Genomic DNA, 20,439 nt, shown 5'->3' on the forward strand with positions numbered 1-20,439 from the left:
TTTCAAACGTGCGGATGCTGCATGCTGAAGATAGCCAGTCGAGAGAGCTTCTTTGTGTGTATGTGTATGTGTTGTGTGTGTGTGTGTGTGTGTGTGTGTGTGTGTGTGTGTGTGTGTGAAAGAGAAAGAGACAGAAAAAGCAAGAAAAACGAGAGGAGGAAGAGCTCAGTGTTTTCCTCTCTGTCATAAAATTATCTCAGTATTTTATTCCATCTCTTTAAAAATACGTTTCATTACATCTTGCCTTACAAAATAATCACACAAACAAAACCCTTTTGCATGTGGAATTCATGTTGTCACGTGTGTGATATTTTATTCCACATGTGAGATAGAGTAACCGTTGAAACCTTGTTTCAAATGTGATATAACCAGGGGCGGATCAAAAGGGGTGGCAGCGGTTGCAGCTTTCACACCTAAAATAATGCATGGCTTCCCCAGTCTTTTTTCAAATTAATTAATTATTTCACATTAATTAAGATACATTTTTAAAATAACATGTTAAAAAAGAGAAATTATTATTAGAATTATGTTTTATGGCCACATTTTAGATTAAGTGATAGGTTAAAGTGCAACAAATAAAGTGAATGTCCACCAATGAATAATTCCACCTTTAGATATTTCTATTCAATGCTTTACTACTGTGCCACAATATGTTTTTGAGTTTATGGGAGCTTTTCTAGGCAAATATTGATAGATGTGATTGTTTGTGATTAAATGAGCATACACTTCTTCCACCCCTTAAAGTCTCCATGACACCCTCTGGACACCCCATCAATGTTTCTCTAGATCCACCCCTGGATATAACATGTGTTTTACTTGCAGTGACTTAAATTTAATTAGCAAAATATTTGAAAATTCCATTTGCCTGTATCCTGTGAATTTATGAAATGTCTCAAAACCACATGTGAATATAGATTTTTCACATGTGAAATTGTGCTCTACATATGATTACTATGTAAAAAGTGCTTCTTGTGATATGCTGTCTTTAAGTTTAGTTTTAATGTCTATATTTTACTCACATACATTTGACATTGCATACTGTAACTAAGCTTTCATGTTAAAAAAGGAAATTTTCATGTGTAGCAGATGAACTAAAACTACTGTTATATATAGCTATCTCTTTTGGTTTGTGTTCCTAAATGTTGCCGTGGTGGTCTTAGGATGCTCTGAGATTGCCCTGCGGGGTCCAGTCCATTCTGCTCATAGTGGATTAAATGATACTCCCCCCTGTATGACCAGATAATTAAGAACACAGCTCGGCCTGACTGCAATCACAGATATAACTGAGATATAAACACAGTGGAAGAGAACAAAAAGAGGGAATGCAAAGACAGACAGAAAGAGAGATCAGAGGGGTCTGCGGAGAGGAGAAATCTGAAGAGGGGAAGAGATGGGGGGAGGGCGAGAGTGAGGAACAAGAGGACAAACAGAAAGAGAGAGAGAGAGAGAGAGAGAGAGAGAGAGAGAGAGAGAGAGAGACTTCTCAGGACCCGTCTGGATCTCATTTAGAGGATAGTAATGCGATTAGCTTTGTTTAGTTTTCACAGCTCCAGCCAGTCCCCATGAAAGACCTCTGAGAGTGTGTGAGGGTGTGTGAGAGTGTCGTGGAGGGTGAACGAGTAGGTGAAGTGTATATTTTGTCTTGTGTTTGCATGCCTTTTAGTCTTCTTAAAGAGATTAAACTTAGTTCAGATCAAGAGTGATACTTACATTTGATGGCGATGCAGAACCACAGAAATACAAATACCTGCTAATTAATCATAAACAAGCCTTTAGACATAAAAAGCTCTTTTCTGTCTGTAATTGTGGATGATTGTATGGTTAGCTGTTGCACTGACAGATACAAAATACACAAAATATTAGATACAGCTAAAATACAATTTAACCAATCCAAAAGGAGCATTTGTTTCAGGACTATGTCCATGATATTGTGTCCTTAACCCTCAGACATGTTTAATGACAATGTGGTCGACAGTTATTCTTAGCAACCAACAGGGCATTGTTTCAGCAAAGAAAAGGCTGTTTAGATTTTAAAATATTATTTAAAGCACAATATAAGTTCCATTCACCTCTATTATATTTGGGTGGCGGCTAAAGTTCCACAAGCAGCCCTGTCTCCTAGACATGATGTATATATATACTACTAGATTGCACTGTAAAACTAGATACATTCATGTAACTCAAAAAATTGTTGAAACTGATTACATCAAAATTTTTCCCGAAAACTAAACTAAATTTTGTAAGTTAAAGCATTTTTGATGAAGTAGCTTAAGTAATTTTAAGTGAGAATGAATTTAATTTTGTTATTTTTATTTACTTTATATACTGTGAAAACAAAATACCATGAATGTTTCTGTAATTTACATAACTTAGTTAGTGTCACTTTTTTAACCTAAAAAAATTAGTTTCTGTTACTAATTTTGATGGAATCAGTTTCAACCATTTCTTAAATCAACTTATCTAGCTTTACAGTGAGCAACAGTAAATGTGTTTTTAGGGAAAAGTAATGCCAAACGGATTACATTTTATATTTACATAATAAGGAAACGTTGATAATTAACTTATCTGGAAAGTCACAAAAATGTTGATATTGAACGAATCAGTAAAATGTTTACTTATAAGCTGTTTCATTTGTTTTCCACCAAACTCTTGCAAAACGATCCACTTGTAGTGACTACAACATTATTTAACTGTCAGCAGAGACTTGAGACGTAAGATTTTTTAATAACATTTAACCGAAATCACGATGTTGCTGGAGTCTGGACTCGATCTCCAACAGCGTTACATAGATTTAGTGTTTCAAACAATGTTGTCTCTGAACATAATCCAGGCAGAAGAAAAAAACATTTGTGATATATAAATGTAATTCATCTAATTCATTTGTTTCCCCACACTAAGGATAAACCCTCGTGATCTCGTTTTCAAGGGGGTCTTTAACACAGATATACAGAGAATTCAGTATATAAAACAAAACAACACAAATACACTCACACATATACAGACAGCAGCTCTCCCAGGCCTAAACACTCCCACACACTATGCCCCCCTTGCAAAAGGAAAAGCCAAAATACATACACCATGCAGAGCTGTATACACATTAGGTATAATTTGAAGCAAGAACAGGTAGTTTGAGGGTAAGTAAAAATATATGTCTTAAAGAAATTAAAGTAGGTAATAGATCTAATTGAACTGGGCTGGTTGTTCCAATCAGATGGAACTTTAAATCTAAAGGCACCTCGCCCAGGTTCTAGGGATGAAGAAAAAAGAAAACTCAGTATGCCTTACACTATATGATGTCCAATATGGAAAACACATTTAAAAATCATATCAGCTCTTGCAAGACAACATCCACTCGTAGCAACTAAAGCATGATTAACATCTTTTATGGTTAAGTGCTTAATGTTAAGGAAACATTGTGACTTGAAGCTTGACACAGGACATTTAACCGAAACCAGGATCTTTCCCTAACCTTAACCCTCGCCTACACCTAACCACATGCAGGACTCAGGACCCAGTCACTACTGCCAAAGTGCTGCACTTTGCACGTCCACCATACAAACCAAACTTAATTTCTTTGAGACAGGGTTGAAACTGTTCTTCAATCACTTCATAGTTTCCATTCAGAATATGCAGTGAGGCAAAGAAAAACACTACCAGGGCGGTTTAAGAGAAATATTGTTTTTTTTTTTTTTAAATTTAGAATTTTTGAAGTGGTTTTAAAAATTTGATTGCCAGGTTAAATGATAAATCCAGGCAAGTCTGGCATAATTTTCTCACATTAATTATCTAACAGAGGGTACGGGGTACCAGTTAACAGAATATAAAGGTATATCTGCGTTGTTCTTTTTTATTTTTTTCCTTTTTCTTCTTTTTTATTTTATGTTAACACGAATACAAACTTTGTTCTCTCTGTCTAGGCATCATCAAGGTGGGAAGGTGGAACCCCATGCCCATCCACTTCCTGACTGATGCACCAGAGGCCACAGTTGCTGACATGCTGTTGGAGGTCTACCACATGGTCACACTACGCATCCAACTACAAAGGTCAGATTGAGTTTTAAAAGTGAGATGTCACAGGTTACAGTTGTCCAGACATATCTGGATGGAAATTGTTGGAATCATCCATTCATTAGAGTTCACAGGAAATAGTTTGGGGCATTTCAGAAAGTAGAAATGTTTGCATCCTAAATCAGTGGCTCTCTGCTCCCCAATGCTCTTCCATTTAATATGAAAAACAACATCTGAAAGAGTGCATGTCCATATTTTATGGACACAGTGAGGCTTTTAAACACTGTGTGCGGTTGCTCTGAATCAGGTCCGCTGGGCGGCTGATGTCATTGCAGCTGATTGCAGTTCAAGAATTTACCATATCTATCAAATTTGAAAGCAGCAATATTGAAACACTAAAGCTCCAGTTAAACAACCCGGTGGGGATATATCTATTATCTGTCTCCGTTGGGGAGAGTCCGTGTGCCAGGAACTTCTCGTTCCCTCGAAGAAGTGAAGCAGGATCTTGATGGACAGATAAAAACAGATAAACTCCAGATGAGAGGATTATTATTGTTATTGTCTTGGCACATACCAGCCAGGTTTGTTTACGTGTTTATGTGTGTATATCCATGGCAATGGTTGAGCTCTGGCACACTTTGTGCTCAGTGTCGACATGATTTATTTGAGGTTCAAATTAAATAAAAATAGGAAGATTGCGGGACGGTACTGTAGTTCTGTACAGGAAGTGGTGGTCTGAGGTTGTGGTTAATACAGGATGTTTGAAAGACCAGTTGGGTTAGGGGTTAATTTGGGGTTAAAGGAACATTTGACATTTTTGGGAATTATGCATATTCGCTTTCTTGCCGAGAGTTATTTGCACTACAGCTCAACCAGTCTCATTTGTTTAATACGTACAAAAAGCAACAAGTTGTGGTTTTAGGGTCAGGGTTATGTGTCTGACCAGGAGATATTGCCAAGCAACCAGAGGACACTTCAGGAAGTCCCGGCCAAAAATCTGCCAAAAAATGACAATGATAAATCATAGGATTAGGTTATAGTTATTGTTATTTGTTTGATTTCTTGGTATGTAACTATAGGCCTTTTTCACAGCAGCCATTTTGACAGGAAATAATAGGGTAAACACAGGTGTTACCAATGATACTAATTAAGGTCCTGGTTATGTTCAGCTCAAACTGAGTCAGGTTGCTGCTATTGGCTCACTAGAAAGGCTCTGCTACACTAAATGGAACAGAACCTTAATCTGTATCATTGGTAACACCTGTGTTTAATCTACTATTTCATGTCAAAATGGCTGCTGTAGAAAAGGTGTATTGTAGGGGATTATAACTATTAAATAAAGAGTATAGAACTAGGCCTAAAAAACTATTTTTTCTTCCATTTTTGTCATGATGAGGTTGGACTTTGGACGAGAGTGGTATTGGTGATGAATATGGTGTAGTGGTTATCCAAAACATCCGAGATAACGCTGTGAAACAATTCTTAAGTTTATTCTTAGCCCTTTTGTGTCTCAGCTTCTTACCGAAAGATGTAACTGAGACCCTGTGTGGATTGTCTTGTCATAGTTTTTCAAAGCTGGAGGACCTGCCCTGTGAACAGTGGAACCACGCGACTGTCAGAAACGCTCTCAAAGAACTTCTGAAGGAAATGAACCAAAGCACTCTGGCCAAAGAGTGTCCCCTCTCACAGGTAACAGGCTCTAGCTACACAATATCCCCAAGCTCACCTTCACATCAAAATCACGGCCCGGATCAGAGAACTGCTTATCCCTTCAATAATCCTTTATATTCACTCTGTACGATGTTCCTTACATGTGATTTCAGTCTATTTCACTGACTAGAGCATCAGGTGCTCTTGCTAATGACTAAAATCAGTTTCAATTAGAATCTTAGAACTAATCCTACATGCATTGTATTGATTATTGTTACATTTAATCAAACTCAACCCAAAAAATTAAGAACTGTCTCCTCATTTGTGTCAAACTCCCCAGCTGCATGTTTAGCCCTCTATCTTGGTCTCATAATGACTGGTGTATGAGATTTATGTCTATGTGCCTGTGTGTGCATACTGTGTTTAAATGGAGCCCTGGTGGGAGTGTTGATCGCGGCATCAATTGCAAGCATGTGTGTGTGCGGCTGGAGATTCCCTCTCTGCACTGTACTGGCTCGAGTTTCCATGGGTGGCTTCCAATCATGATTAATGTTTGTCTATTTCTATTGTGTGTGTGTGTGTGTGTGTGATTGTGTGTATGTGTATGTGTGTGTGTTTATGCGAGCATGCCATGTGGTAGTTGCGTGAGTGTAAGCATTTCATATTATGTTGGTTATTAATTATCTTTCCACTCTCTTTCTCTCTCAGAGTATGATTTCCTCCATAGTGAATAGTTCCTACTATGCCAATGTCTCCACTGCCAAATGCCAGGAGTTTGGTCGTTGGTACAAGAAATATAAGAAAATCAAAGGTGAGCTGCACATTAGACAGTGGTCCAACTTCCTTGAATGCTCTTACAGTTGACCAGTGGTTCCCAACCCTACAGGCTGGGACTCAAACAAAGGGCTCCAAAATTATGAAAATCATAAAAAGCTAAACTTCTCTCTAATATTTGCTTTTTCTTGGGGAATATTGTAGTTTTACCTCTAAATATGAGATCTGTGAAGAGAAAATCCCCTTTTAATGACTGATAGTTGTGCGTTAAAGGTTATATATCCAAAATTCACTTGCCACACTAGTAAGTAAAGTCAAATTCACGAAAACCATCTTTGCTGGTCTTTCCAACAGTCACCAATGCTGGTTTGGACGAAATAAACCCTTAACTTACAAAGTTAAATGCGAAAATATTTGCAAAGTGTCTACAATGACGGCAACGTAAGCTGATCCTTGTGGACAAATGCACCGTCAAAGTACGTCTACTAAAAGTTGTAGTTTTTGCCACTGACAGACTCTGATTGTTACTCTCAGTGTCTGACAACTTTATGGAAAGGCAGAGATAGACCTTTTCTTTAATCAGAAACAGCCATAATATAGCTGTTGCTTGTCATCAGACTCCATAGAAAAAAACTGTAATTTTACCTCACAGCATCATAACTTCAGTCAGGACAGCAACAAAATAAAACCACTGTTCCAACAATCACCAACACGAGTTTGGTCAAAATAAATCTTCAATTCACTGACATTATCTCTTATTCACTAAAGACACAAGGCAGAATTTACGCCACCACTCTATATCATAAAGTAAACTGTGATGAATATAATTCAAGCATGCTATAGCTTGATGATATATGATACATCAATTCAGTGCTGCATTGGTGCTTTCAACTGGTGATATCTGACTCTGGACTATAAATTAATATTAACTTATGCTGCAGGCATCTATGACGGGACTTCCGTTAACTTCTTGCATCAAGTATAAATCAAGCTTCAGATATGCAACCAGTGATGAAGGGTAAAAGTAAACATAAAGGAATTGTGAACTGACCAATGCAGTGACATGGTCCTTTTACCTTTCTCAAATATATCATCTGTAATGACTCTTCTCCACACAAACGTGTAAACGTGTACAAAACAAGCGCTCACTGCTCTCTGATTGGCTGCAGCACATGTCAGTCATGGCTAGAAGCTTAGGCAGATAGGTGTAGAGTGTTGGACCATTTGTCCTAGCACCATTCAAACTCAACTGGACAAGCAGAGGTTTTTCCTTACAATGAATACTTCTTTTCTGAATGTGCAGTTCTAAATAAATCCATTTTGGTTATGAGCCTCAAAGTTAACTCTTTGCCTTGGAAACAGCCGTTTTGCTGATGTTTTATTCTTTGTTTTGTTGAGCAGTGGATTACCTGGAGAAGATGTGGTCAGGACGAGATGCTACTGACATCAAAAGTAAGGAATCTTACCTGTCTTTCTGACACTATGCCAACGTAAAGGTGTTTTGTTTGACCACACTGACTGTCCCTTCTCCTCTCCAGTAGAGAGAGACAACATGGCAGACTTCTGTGTGCTGGGTCAGAGACCTCCTCCTCACTTGGCCGGCCTGGCCCAGCTCAGTCACCTGGGAGCCGGCAGTCCCCTCCTCAAGGCGGGATCTGGAGATCCGCAGGCACCCTCTCAACCACCTCAGCAGCCTCCTCCTCCCCAACAACAGCCCTCGCCCCATGGCCCCCTCCACCACAGTCCTCCTCTCCGTACAGGCCAGGTGCCTCCTCCACCCCCACCCCCGCCTGGCGCCCTGCAGCCCCTGCTGGGGCCAGGTGGGCTGCTCTCCCCCCAACTCTCCCCACAGCTGGTACGTCAACAGCTCGCCATGGCCCACCTCATCAACCAGCAACTAGCCGTTAGCCGCCTGCTGGCCCATCAGCATCCCCAGTCCCTCAACCAGCAGTTCCTCAACCACCCGCCCATCCCTCGGGGCTCATCCAAAGCCGGCGACCACCCTGGGAGCAACCCCTCGGCCGCTGAGGTCTCCTCTGAAATCTACCAGCAGGTCAGAGACGAGCTGAAGAGAGCTAGTGTCTCCCAGGCCGTGTTCGCCCGTGTGGCTTTCAACCGCACACAGGTAGGAAAACAGGACAGATTGTGGTCAAGAAGGTTAGGAGAAAGTGTAGTTGGGAAAGTGTGGTGGTACAATGGTCAGAGGAAGAGGAGGAGCAAGGTGATGCTTCAAGGAAGGGAGAGGGTAGTTTCAGATGGCACAATAAGTTGAGGATGGAGATGGAGAAAATCTGAAAATGTATATATTGCATCCTGTGGTGGCATTGTGTTAGGCAAGACCAAAATATCCCTCTACTGCTTATTAAGCTACATGTTTTCAGACCAAACGGATCATAAGTCTCGTTCCCTACAACATATCAGGTGAGAGGAGATAATTGCCGTATTTGATAGAAATAAATGGAAACTGATGTCACTGAGACTATAATTTTTCACGCAGGGTCTGGCTAATTTTGTGGTCACCCACCTTGTGGTATTTTCAGTGGGATTAGCAGTAGCGTGACAGGGTAGCTTGCTGGGTCATTGAGTCTCCTTCCCCGCCCTCGCAGCAGCACAAACACCTGATGCATTCAGGGTGAGCTGAACTGGTTACTACACGCCCCATTAGATCATTGTAATGGGAGGTAGCTCATGGAACTACTGGTATAGGGGCCAGGTGTGTTTCAGTGAGTTTTGCATTTGTGTGTCTCTGTGTATGAGTATATGTATTTGTATGCTAATACTGTATATCTAAGGTTTTCAGTTTTTACGCTAAAAACAAAATGCATTCTTTTAAAAGGAGTAGGTTAATATAAACTGATTTTATAAGTACCCAAGTACAATCTAAGTTGAGGTACTTTATTTACTTTATTATTTTCTTGTACTTTTTTCTTCACTGCATTTATTTGACAGTTTATTAGTTATTTTACAGAGTAACAGTTAATAAAATACGATAATTTGCTATGAATCTAATCTAACCAACAGTACACGTGGCGACCAGTTGATTTACAGATATTTTATTTGCAACTTTTTTGCTAATCATCAGAGACATTTTTTCATTGTTCCAGCTTATTGAATTATTTCAATAATATAAAGTTATTTTTGCTGTTGGTTGGACAAAACAAGCATTCTGAAGGTGTCACTTTGAGCTTGTGTTGTGTAATTGTGATGGGCATTTATCACTGTTTTGTTTTTGTTTTTTTTTACTAACGAAACAAACAATCAATCAATTATTGTAAAAAGTAATTTTTAGCAGATGAATCCATAATTAAAATAATCATTAGTTGTAGACCTATACCAAATAATTCAAAATGAGCTCCACCTCAACCAACTACAACAGTTAAATCCTAAAATCTAATGATATCATCAGTCACTGGGGACCTTTTTATACTTTATACTTAAATTACTTTTTCTTTTGTAACATTTACAATGCGGGACTTTTACTTGTAATAGATTGTTTTTACAATGTGCTATTAGTACTTATCTAATATCTGAATACTTTATTTTAGGTATAACAGGTGCTTTTTCAACAATGACAGCTCAGAAAATCTAATGATGGGAAATCATGAGGAAACTGTGAAGTGTAAATAAACACTTAAAGGAATAGAATCCATTTATGCAAGTAAATACAAAATGGTGCCAAATGGTTTGTGCCCCAAAGATTTAACCAATTTTTTATTAATCACAATAAAAACCGTGGGCCCAATTCCCAAGCCAAGCAACAACAAATACCCAATCATCCCTGTTAAGAAGAAAACATAAAAGCATGCATTTGGATAATCCACTTCAATCCAAATCCGTTTGTCTAAGAGGAATAGAGGTTTGAACTTAATGATTATGGAGACATTATAAAGCAATAACACATCCTTCTTCACAAAGTTCATAGTGCAGATGTGTGTCTTTATCGTTCAGGGCTTGCTCTCAGAGATCCTGCGGAAGGAGGAGGACCCTCGCACAGCCTCGCAGTCTCTGCTGGTGAATCTGAAAGCAATGCAGAACTTCCTCAACCTGCCTGAGAGTGAGAGAGACCGGATCTACCAGGAGGAGAGAGAGCGCACCATGAACCCTTCAGTTGGCCTTCCTGCCTCCAACTCCTCCAACCCCAGTACTCCACGCCTCTCGCAGGTTAGTGTAGTGTAGCTAGTAGGGCCCGCAGTCTGTTATCACTTAGACATTTCTATGAAAGGAAGGAGGAAAACAGTGAGATTTGTATGAAGGATGCATGTCATCCAGCCTAGAAAAGAATGGACTCTTCCTAAATCCTGCCTTTTTTTTGCTCTGTGCTCCACAATTGAGCAAGCCTCCTTTCCTGTACGTAGATATGCTATTAGCTAGGCTAATGTTAAAAAGATAAAAGATTGAAAGAAAAGAAAAGATCAAATAAAAGTGGCATATATATATACACTGTATAGTCACTAAATAATATATATCAATCATTTGCTAACATTAGGTATCAGATGTCACTAGCTTCCTTTCTTTTTTTCTTTTATCTTTTCAACACAGACAAGCCACATAGCTGCATATATATATATATATATATATATATATTTATATATATATTCACATCTTAACTAACTAATAAAAAAAACTCAGTGTACAGTAATATACAGAGCAATGCTAGAGTGGAATTCAGTTCCCAATCATATTACATGACAAAATAATATATATGGTTTTAAAAAAATACTAAAAGAGCTTCAAAGGAAACTAGGTCATTAATAAGTGCTCTTTGGTGTAAGAGGGTCTCAAAGGGTAATCTGGTGAAATGTTGATACTTACTACTGATACTAATACTGATATTTTTGTTACTTTATGATACTTTCAGTCGGAGCCAGTCTTTTTATTGTTTTTGTTTTTTGTGTTTGTTTATAGTGTGTTAATTCTTATGGTTTTATCTACAGTATATGTGCGTTACGATGTGTTATGTCAGTGCACTGTACTGAGTAATGTGAGTGTGTGTATTTGTATATTATTTTCATCACGTAAATGTTATGCAGAAGCTAATGGGGATCTTAATAAACAAACAAGCAAACTAATATACATCAGTTGTTAAATAACTAGTTATATCTGATAATGTTGGCATAATGCCAACTAACTAGCTAGCTGACGAGTGATGCAGATTAGCTAGCTAGTTAGCTTGCATTTTGCTAAGATTAGCTAATTTAATTATATATATATATATATATATATATAGGGGGCGGGACTTAGGAAGGGTCATTTGGAACCTCTCAGTTCACTTTTGATGCCCAGTGGGCATTATCTGGATGCAATCGGATAGACCTACAACAAACCAGAGCAACGTGTGATGAAGCTTAGATGGTAAATGAAACTTACCAAATTCAAAATAAAGTACGGCAAACTCATCAGGTTCTTCTTTTAGAGAAAATATACAGTCCAGTTTGTTTAATACTGGCGTGATAGTGGATTCAACAAAAACAGTTCATCAATGGCAGCCATCTTAGTTGTTTGCCTCAACATCCAATAAGGTCATATTAGATAAAACTGATTGTGGTCCCGACCCGTTCCAGGACTGGTGGAAATTTGTCTTCATAGGCGACAGATTTATCTGCCAGAGAATACATAGCATGATCTTGCAGATACATCTAGGATCGCAGGATACGTGTAATAACTGCAATGCAAGCATTTGATTGTAACATGCCAGGTGTCTTGTGTGTGTGTGTGTGCATAGAAAGTGTGGGAGAGGAGTTTGGATGACCAGATAACCCCTGATACCTGGGCCTCCATCTGGAAGAACAAGACTAAGATCTCCAACTCGGTGAGTTATCTACAATCTTTAACTTGCCCCCGCAAAGTAGACAGCAGCACGTCATGTTCTATGTCTAAAAACTTACTGCATGCTTTTTTATCTTAAACAAATTCCATTTATAATGGAAAAACCACTTCAAAGCTATCATAGGAGCATATTGTAAACATAAAGGACATTATACAGTATTTGGACATTTCTTTCCATGTGTGCAGAACAATTTAGCAACATCAGTGATAAGGCGTTCTCTCTGATGTCAGGGCAAATGGCCATTTGAATTTGTGCGCTATTCTTATTATGTCTATGTAGAATTATCTCAGCATCGTTTACACTGAGGGAATGTAAGCTAGCCGGTCTGTACATGTCTTGTGGATGACTTCAAACACTGTGTATACAAGCTTTCTGAGAGCCAATACATGTTCATTCAAACAGAAACAACAAAGAAAGACAAAAGAGAAGGACTTAATGACTTTGATCTGTAAACAAAATTCATGTGGAGACGTGCGCTGCAGATGTGCAGCTGATGCTCATACAGGGAACACTGCATCTCTGTTCCTAGAGCAACTTGGCCTGATCATCAGCTGATAACTTTTCCTCATATGTATACACACTATTTGCTCTTGTGGCGAAATCTCTGAGGCCTTTAGTAATAGAGGGTATGCCTTTATGATATTTCCTCTCATCCAAACTTATCTGATAGCTTCTCCTCGTAAAACATTAACCACTCAAAAGGGACTTTCATTCCTGCTTACTGTGTGTTACATTATGTCTTGATCCTCCCTCTCAGCCGAAGCCGCCGGGCCCAGCCCCTGACCTCCCGCTGAAGCTGGAGTCGCTGGTTAACATTACATCGGGAATCTACGACGAAATTCAGCAGGAGATGAAGAGAGCCAAGGTGTCCCAAGCCCTGTTCGCGAAGGTGGCCGCCAACAAGAGCCAGGTGAGGGAATCACTGGGAAAACAGAAGCCATTAAAGGTCAAATCTAACATGGCGGCGTCTGCAGATAGAAACGGCTCATTCTAAGTTTACAAACAATTCCTATATTCAGGTGATTATACACTAATGAAAACATGCCTATGAATATTATATTCCATTTCTGACAATAGATCCTCCTAACTGTTACACACTGGACCTTTAAGTTGTTCCGTTTTGGACCAATTAGATCTTTAATTTTTTAGCACAAGAAGATATTTTCTGCTTGATAAATATGTGAATCAAAACAGTTTTGAAAAGCTTATGAATTCCAGAGCTAAAAAAAACATCAAACTGCAGAGACCAAAGTTGGAGCACTGCCTCGACTTGGTGATCTGCCACACTGTACACATTCCCAGTCATCAACTGTGTCACCTGTCACTTGGCTCGTGATGAAAGTTCTCTGCTGTTTTGTTTTCTCAGAGCTTTGATAACTATTTTAATGTGCTTTTGTTTTGTCTTAATTTTTAATTAATCTGAAGTTCTATGCCTTGAAACCGGACTTTTTAAGGTTTTCGAAAGGGGAAATCCTTTTTTTTTTTTTTTTACGACATTTGCAGACTTTTTGTATGTATGTCTTCATACATGTCTGGTGGGAATCTGTCAGAAAAGAAGAATGAATTGAAAGATCATCATAAAAGAGGACTCATTTCCTACATTCAAGAATTCAGGGTTATTGAATTCATTTATGACTCAGGGTTGTATAATGGAATTCAGATTGTAGTTCTCTTTATACTACTTGTACAACAAAAAACTGTAATGATTTACAGTAAAACTGATTAATAAGCCATAAAAATAATAAATACCATTTTGAATAATGAAGTGCTGAGCATTAATGTAAGTTCAAGAAAGTAATGCAAGTAAGCCAGCATGAACACCAATAAATGAAGCTAACTTAGCTAGCAGGATAACAACTGCATTCAACAACAACAACAAAAAACGTGAGAACGTATGCATCGTGAATACAGTGTGTACACGCGTGTGTGTGTGTGCGGTTAGAGAGGTCCCCCAGGTTGGCGGGTCTGGGGGTGGCTGAGGGTCACGGCTCAGCGCACCCATCTGCTGCAGCTGGCCACAAGGACAGGGAGAGAGGAAGAGAGAGATGATCAGGCTATTAGTGGTGCATGCTGCCCGAGGTGGCTGGTTGAACACAACAGCTGGTGTCACAAACTGAACCAGTCTAGCAGACATAATTGAATCTTCTCCATCTCTCCTTCCCCATCTTCCTCTCCTGCGTTTACCTCACACAACCTGCGCATTTTCAACTTTTCAACTTTTTTTTGCTAAATTTCATTTAGTCTCTCATATTTTTCTTTGTATATATGTTATTTCCCATTGTATCCCTTGATACTTTGTCTTGTCTTTTCTCTCGTGGTGCTTTTCATCCTTCTTCCTTATCCAGTGCCATGGCTCGTCGGTATGAGGGTGTTGATTCTTTGGCTCCACAGCTGTGTAGGGCCCATGGCAACAGAACCCCCCTCCTTCAAAATAATAAAGACAGGTTTAATGGAAGAGTCTGACATTTTGGGAAATTCACTTATTTGCTTTGTTGCTGAGAGTTAGACGAGAAGATTGATACCACACACGTGTGTACAGTAAATATGAAGCTACATCCAGCAGCAGGCTAGGTTAGCTTAGCATAAAGACAAAACAGTTTATAATCCTGCACACAGCCACTTAAAATAACAAATCACATTCAAAATGATAACAAAAATTGTCTAGCTGCCCAGGGACAACAGAAGAAAATTAGCTTTAAGCTAACTCCTGTGCAATTACTTTTAATTGTGCGCTGTCCCTGCAAAATAAACAAATAAATAAAGTAAATATAACATTGATTAGTAAGTTTTAGAGTTGCCCGTTGGTGGATGGTATTACCTTTGGACAGAGCTAGATTAGCTGTTTTCCCTGTTTTCAGTCTTTGCGCTAAGCTGACTGCTAGCTACTGCTGGCGATAGCTTCATATTTACAGTAAAGACATGAGAGTGGTGTCAATCTTCTCCTCTGCCTCTCAGCAAGAGGAAAATGGAACTTGTACATGAACATTTCCCAAATATGGATATCCCTTTAACATCTGCCTAACTCCACCTTTACCCCTACCTTCTCTTCTCCAGGGTTGGCTGTGTGAGCTGCTTCGGTGGAAGGAGAACCCCAGCCCAGAGAACCGCACTCTGTGGGAGAACCTGTGCACCATTCGGAGGTTTCTGACCCTGCCGCAAGCCGACAGAGACATGGCGTACGAGGAGGAGTCCAGGCACCATCACACCGAGAGGCTGCACACTGTCCTCCACCTGCCACAGGACACACAGGTAAGAACCAGACGCTCAAATCTCCAAGTCCAGATGGACACATAAATTCGACAAAGACAATCTCTGTCAATCATCTCATCCAAGTCTCGCCCAGAAAGCCAATAATCGTTTTTCCAAAATATACTCCTTTAAATATATGTGCTCTTCTTGAACATGGTCCTACCACACAAGACATAAATATGTTCAATAACTTCTTCATAATAAGAGCATTACTCACCACACACAAACACAGATTGAAAAGGTTGTCCCCAATGGTAGCAAGGGTTGTTACTGAACATACTAAGAGCATTCCACTATCATGACTGAACACACACCTGTCCTTATTAAGTCTCTATTACATTCATTTGGTATAACTATTTACTGTACTGTTTGATCTAGCTGTGTGTGCACATGTGTTTGTGTCTGTGCGTGCCCCAGTGGAACGAAGAGTAAACAGTGTTGCTGGGTGGTGTGGCACAGGAGGAAATGCCCCATTAGTTTTTGAGGAGGGAGGCGGAGGCTGAATGAGGGCTGAGGGAGATCAATGCAGGAAATACACTGACGCGTTGGCCTCTGTCATTACTGTAACCCTCCCACCCTGACACACACCCTGAACCCTGTTTGTCTCTCTTAGTCTTTTTATTACTCTCAAGCCCTATAGATAACACTTTCTCTGCTATTCATTTTAAGCAGAAGACACCACAGGCATATGAATATTACAAAAAATATGAAAAACCATCTTTTCTCACACAACATACACATCTTTTGTTTTGCTGGCTCTGTACTCAGTACGTTGCATTGTTTTGAGGTTATAGTGCCGAGCTTCAGCAGGATGTTTACATCCACATCAGATGAGCAGCGTAGGAATTTTAATCTTTTACAAACCCAAAACCCAATTTTAGGGTTTAAATTAAGTTGGACAAATGTAAAATAAACTTGTGAAGTTTGTAAACTATGTTTAATATTTGGTTGTAAATCAAGTCATTAGCAATTAAAACATGTTCATTTAGATTGAAGTCAGGGGACGTGTTACAGACACTTCCTATCTTAAGTCTTAAGTTAAGGTCGGAAGAGTCTATGATAGGGTTTTTACCATAGTGGTATTACTATCTTATCTTACTTCACTCTATCTCTTAAATACTGACAGTTCAACTGTATGAAAGAATATTCTAATAATAGCCACTTTTATAATCAATAATGTATCATCCAGTTTAAAACCAATGAGCACATTTGGAACATGATTGGTGGTGTTGTTGAAGGGGTACTTGAGTTCATCTGAAAGAACAGATTTGGAGGAATTGTGTGAATAAGTGAATACAAATTTTGAACTTTTCCTTTTGATTCAATGTGCTGGGGTCCAGAGCAACAATACCAGAACATGTGTCACTTTTCTACAACTGCACTGTAAAAGGGTCAAAGTTCAGGGTCAGCCCCACAAACTGAATTCAGTGCCTGCTCACCAGCAGGGCTGAGGCCCGAGCCCAGGTCCTCCGGTTGAGAGATAGTCTGTCTAACCACCAGCCCACCCTGCCCCCGATGCAAAGCCATTATATACCACATATAGTATATAACATATGCCATAAATCAAAAACAGGCAAATGCTGAAACTTCCCATTTAGCATCCCGACATGAATCCTACAGTATGAGGTTGTTTTGCGGCTCCACCCACCACCGAGCAATTTCTCCCTCTTCCCATTCAGAGCGCTGTATTAAAGGCTGATGGGAAGACGGGCAGGAAGTTGTGGTGGCACCATTAACACATTCCTCTGCTCCTCTCACACTCTCAGCAAAGATTAAAAATAAAGTTAACCCTCATAACACCCTGGTTGTAACCCCCTCCACCGACCCCCACCCACCTCCAGAGACGCAGAGAGATGAACTGTGGTGAAACACTGGTGATTTATTAATGGGAAATGAGGTGTGTGCGTGTGTAAATATGTGTGTGTTGTTGTCTTCAGACCCCCCCTCGGTCCCAGATGAAGCTCCCACCAACCTCAGGCTCCAGCCAGCCTGCCACCACAGACCACACATGTGTCCCATCTGCCACACATGCACATATACAGCGTCTCACACTGATAGTCGGTAATGTGAGCACTCTTTTGTGTTGTGGACAATAAGAGGGTTTCTAAAACTCTAACAACCAACCACAGAATACACATGAAAAATGAATGTGGCGCTGAGGCATAGCTGTACAGTTAATCCGCACATCAGCAATGTGTGTGTGTGTCTGGACTGGTCCGTATGTACAGTAGCGTGAGCCATTTCTGCATGTTGGGGGTTCTGGGAGATCTCTGGCTGTGTCACAGTTTTATACAGTATTAAGTCTGCAGGTGTTGCGTGTGTGTCTGTGTGTGTGCATGTCAGTAACCTCAGCAGCTTCACATTTCTCCATGAGCGACAAGGTCCTGGTGCTCGCTCTGCAGCTCTTATTCATACGGCTTTAGCAGTTAAGTGCGTCCCAAAGCTAATTTGGCACAGTCTGCCCTTATGAATAATTTCTGTATTGTTTTTGCTAAATTGATTTCTGCCGCAAGTCTGGGGGTGTTTGTGTGTGTCCATGTGTGTGTGTGCATGACCGCTCACTGTGGCTGAGACCCCAGGAGTGGTGGACTAGAACAACAAGTAACAAGCACTGCGCCCCTCCTCCTCTCTCTTGTGTCTCGGTTTCAGCCAAAGGTGCTTCACTGGCATCACGGACAAATCGCTCCTAAATGCCTATGTCTTTTAAACTCCACACCCCGTTGTGTAACTCAGACTTCCTGTTAAAAATGTGAAATCTTCAAGCCCAAGCCAAGAAAACACTGATGACCTCACCAGGTATTATTTTCTCCGAGTCTGGAAAGTTCCCACCAGAGCCTTTAAACAACAGTTCGCCAGAGCTTCCCATGATGAGTAAACTGATCTTGATGTGTAAAATCAGTGAGTGCCTCTTTAAAAGATCCCATGATTCTCCATAGACTGGAAAAAGGCCCGACCTCTTGGAAACAAATCTTTATAAAACTCTAGTGTTTATATTCAGTGATGGCTGAATTCCATTTAGCTGCTTCAGCTTCAGGGTCTCGGTATGCTGAATCACTGTCACACTATCATGGCTTACTGGGTCACGGGTTAGCTTTTACATATGTTAGTGCAGGTTGTCCATTTATTGTCATTTGGTGGTTCGATCCTCGACTCCTTGTGTTCTCGAGTAAGACACTCAACCCCAAGTTGCTCCCAATGTATCAATGTGTACTGTATGGGGGAAAACATACAAAGACAAAGTTTTACGGTTAGCCACCTTTACAAGCTTTAACTAAATAGCCAACTTAGCATTAGCAGCTGTTTACTTACAAGCCTAGAAGAAATGTTGCGAGTTCAGCATCAAACTTAATTTCGTTACCTGCCAAGAGCTGTCACCAGCTGTCACCAGCAGGGGAAAGCAAAGCCAATGTTAACTCGTTTTTCTTCAATTTCTTTAACTTCTTTTTTGGCACGGAACATGGTTTCTTTCCCTCGGGCGACACTACTTCTTCATACATGTTGTACTGACGGCAGACTGGACACTGCAGTGACTCACTATCGTCTCTTGAGGTACAAAGTGGTATTACGAGACGGGACGTGCTGACTAGCTGGTGTATGCTAACTTCAGTGGATATCTCTGCAACACAATACGTCAAAACTGTTATTTCTTCACATTCTGTTGATCATTAAAATCATTGCTTTAAACTAAAATTTGTTGATATTGCTCCTTTAAATACTAGAAAACCAACTATGTATGCATCCGCATCTGAAAATAGTCCCAAACAAATACTCCTGTTTGCGCAACATTTGCTAAAAAGTACAGTGACCAGCTCTGAAACACTTATGCCTTTAGTAGGAACCACTGTGCTTGGGTCAGAGTGACAGAGTGAGGGTCAGAAAGTTGGAAATTATTGAGCCGGATTAGCGCAGTTAGTTTTGTTCTTTTTGAAAAATGCCACATAAATACCTTTTTTATGTCATTGTGAAAACATGATTTGCTGCAGTTTTTTTTCCAAAATATAATTTTATTTGTTTGAATAGCTGACAATTGTTGTTTGTGTATTTAGAGAAAGTAGCTGCCTCTCTTTCTACTGTATGTTTCCCTCTCCAGCCTTCAGTGCATCCCGGTGGCCTCTTTTTCACTGTTGCAGGGTGGAGTTTGGGCTCTTTGGCAAACCACAATTAAGTTAATTGTTTAATTGCTGATAAGTGGAATGAATACCACACACAGTTTGAAAGAAAAAAATATGCAACAAGGCAAGTGCGTGCATGCATATACACATATGACCACACAAACAAACACGCACACACACACACACACACACACACACACACACACACACACACACACACACACACACACACTCCCAGCTAGCCTCAGTAACATTACGTGTATACAGTTATTCATCAAAGAAACATTATTTTACAAAAAAGGGGAAATGTGCCGTGACTCATGTACTCCCTTAGCATGGATCCAGTCCTCATGAATTGCAACCACACACACTTATTCAAATACAAGAGTAAGAGGAAGAGACAGACAGACAGACAGATGGAGAGAAAGAGAAAATAAAAAACACACAGATTAACAAGAAAGGTAAAGTTATGCACAAAACTAACAGAAAAGTGATTTTTCCTTCATTACAAATTTATCTTTGTGTTAATGGTGTCTCTGGTGGCGCACTGCCCCCCCAGTAAAACACAGAAAAAGAGAGAGAGGGGGGGGGGAGAAAGAGAGTTAGAGGCCCTGGAGGACCAGAGCTCATTAAGGGGAAGATGAATATTTCATGTTCTATAATTCTTTCATAGTTCTGCGCCGTAATTTGCCTTGATTTACGTTTAAAGGGAAACTTTTTCATTTTACTGCAGTGCACTCACAGCATTGCCAGGAGAGAGAGAGAGAGAAAGAAAGAAAGAGAGAGAGAGAGGGGGAAAGAGTGAGACAGAGAGAAGAA

At 39.9% G+C, this 20,439-nt stretch overlaps 1 protein-coding gene and 1 long non-coding RNA gene across 7 annotated transcripts in view; one reads left to right on the forward strand and one right to left on the reverse strand.

Moving 5' to 3' along the window:
* Positions 1-20,439, forward strand: part of satb2 (SATB homeobox 2) — a 65,240-nt gene that overhangs the window by 35,468 nt on the left and 9,333 nt on the right. For 5 of the 6 annotated variants that reach the window (XM_051403745.1, XM_051403747.1, XM_051403750.1 and 2 more), the window contains 9 exons: positions 3,918-4,044; positions 5,574-5,697; positions 6,367-6,469; positions 7,834-7,884; positions 7,971-8,557; positions 10,381-10,593; positions 12,155-12,241; positions 13,017-13,169; positions 15,314-15,508. In XM_051403745.1, coding sequence (XP_051259705.1) covers positions 3,918-4,044; positions 5,574-5,697; positions 6,367-6,469; positions 7,834-7,884; positions 7,971-8,557; positions 10,381-10,593; positions 12,155-12,241; positions 13,017-13,169; positions 15,314-15,508 — 1,640 coding nt within the window. The remainder of the gene's footprint in view (positions 1-3,917; positions 4,045-5,573; positions 5,698-6,366; positions 6,470-7,833; positions 7,885-7,970; positions 8,558-10,380; positions 10,594-12,154; positions 12,242-13,016; positions 13,170-15,313; positions 15,509-20,439) is intronic. The other variant, XM_051403748.1, reaches the window with a different exon arrangement.
* On the reverse strand, positions 10,131-15,404 carry LOC127365565 (uncharacterized). Its single transcript, XR_007885231.1, has 3 exons — positions 15,300-15,404; positions 12,982-14,683; positions 10,131-10,645 (listed from the first exon to the last, which is right to left on the reverse strand). It is a non-coding gene; the product is annotated as an uncharacterized LOC127365565 (long non-coding RNA).

This window comes from Dicentrarchus labrax, unplaced genomic scaffold (assembly GCF_905237075.1).
Source record: "Dicentrarchus labrax unplaced genomic scaffold, dlabrax2021, whole genome shotgun sequence".
NCBI lineage: Eukaryota > Metazoa > Chordata > Actinopteri > Moronidae > Dicentrarchus > Dicentrarchus labrax.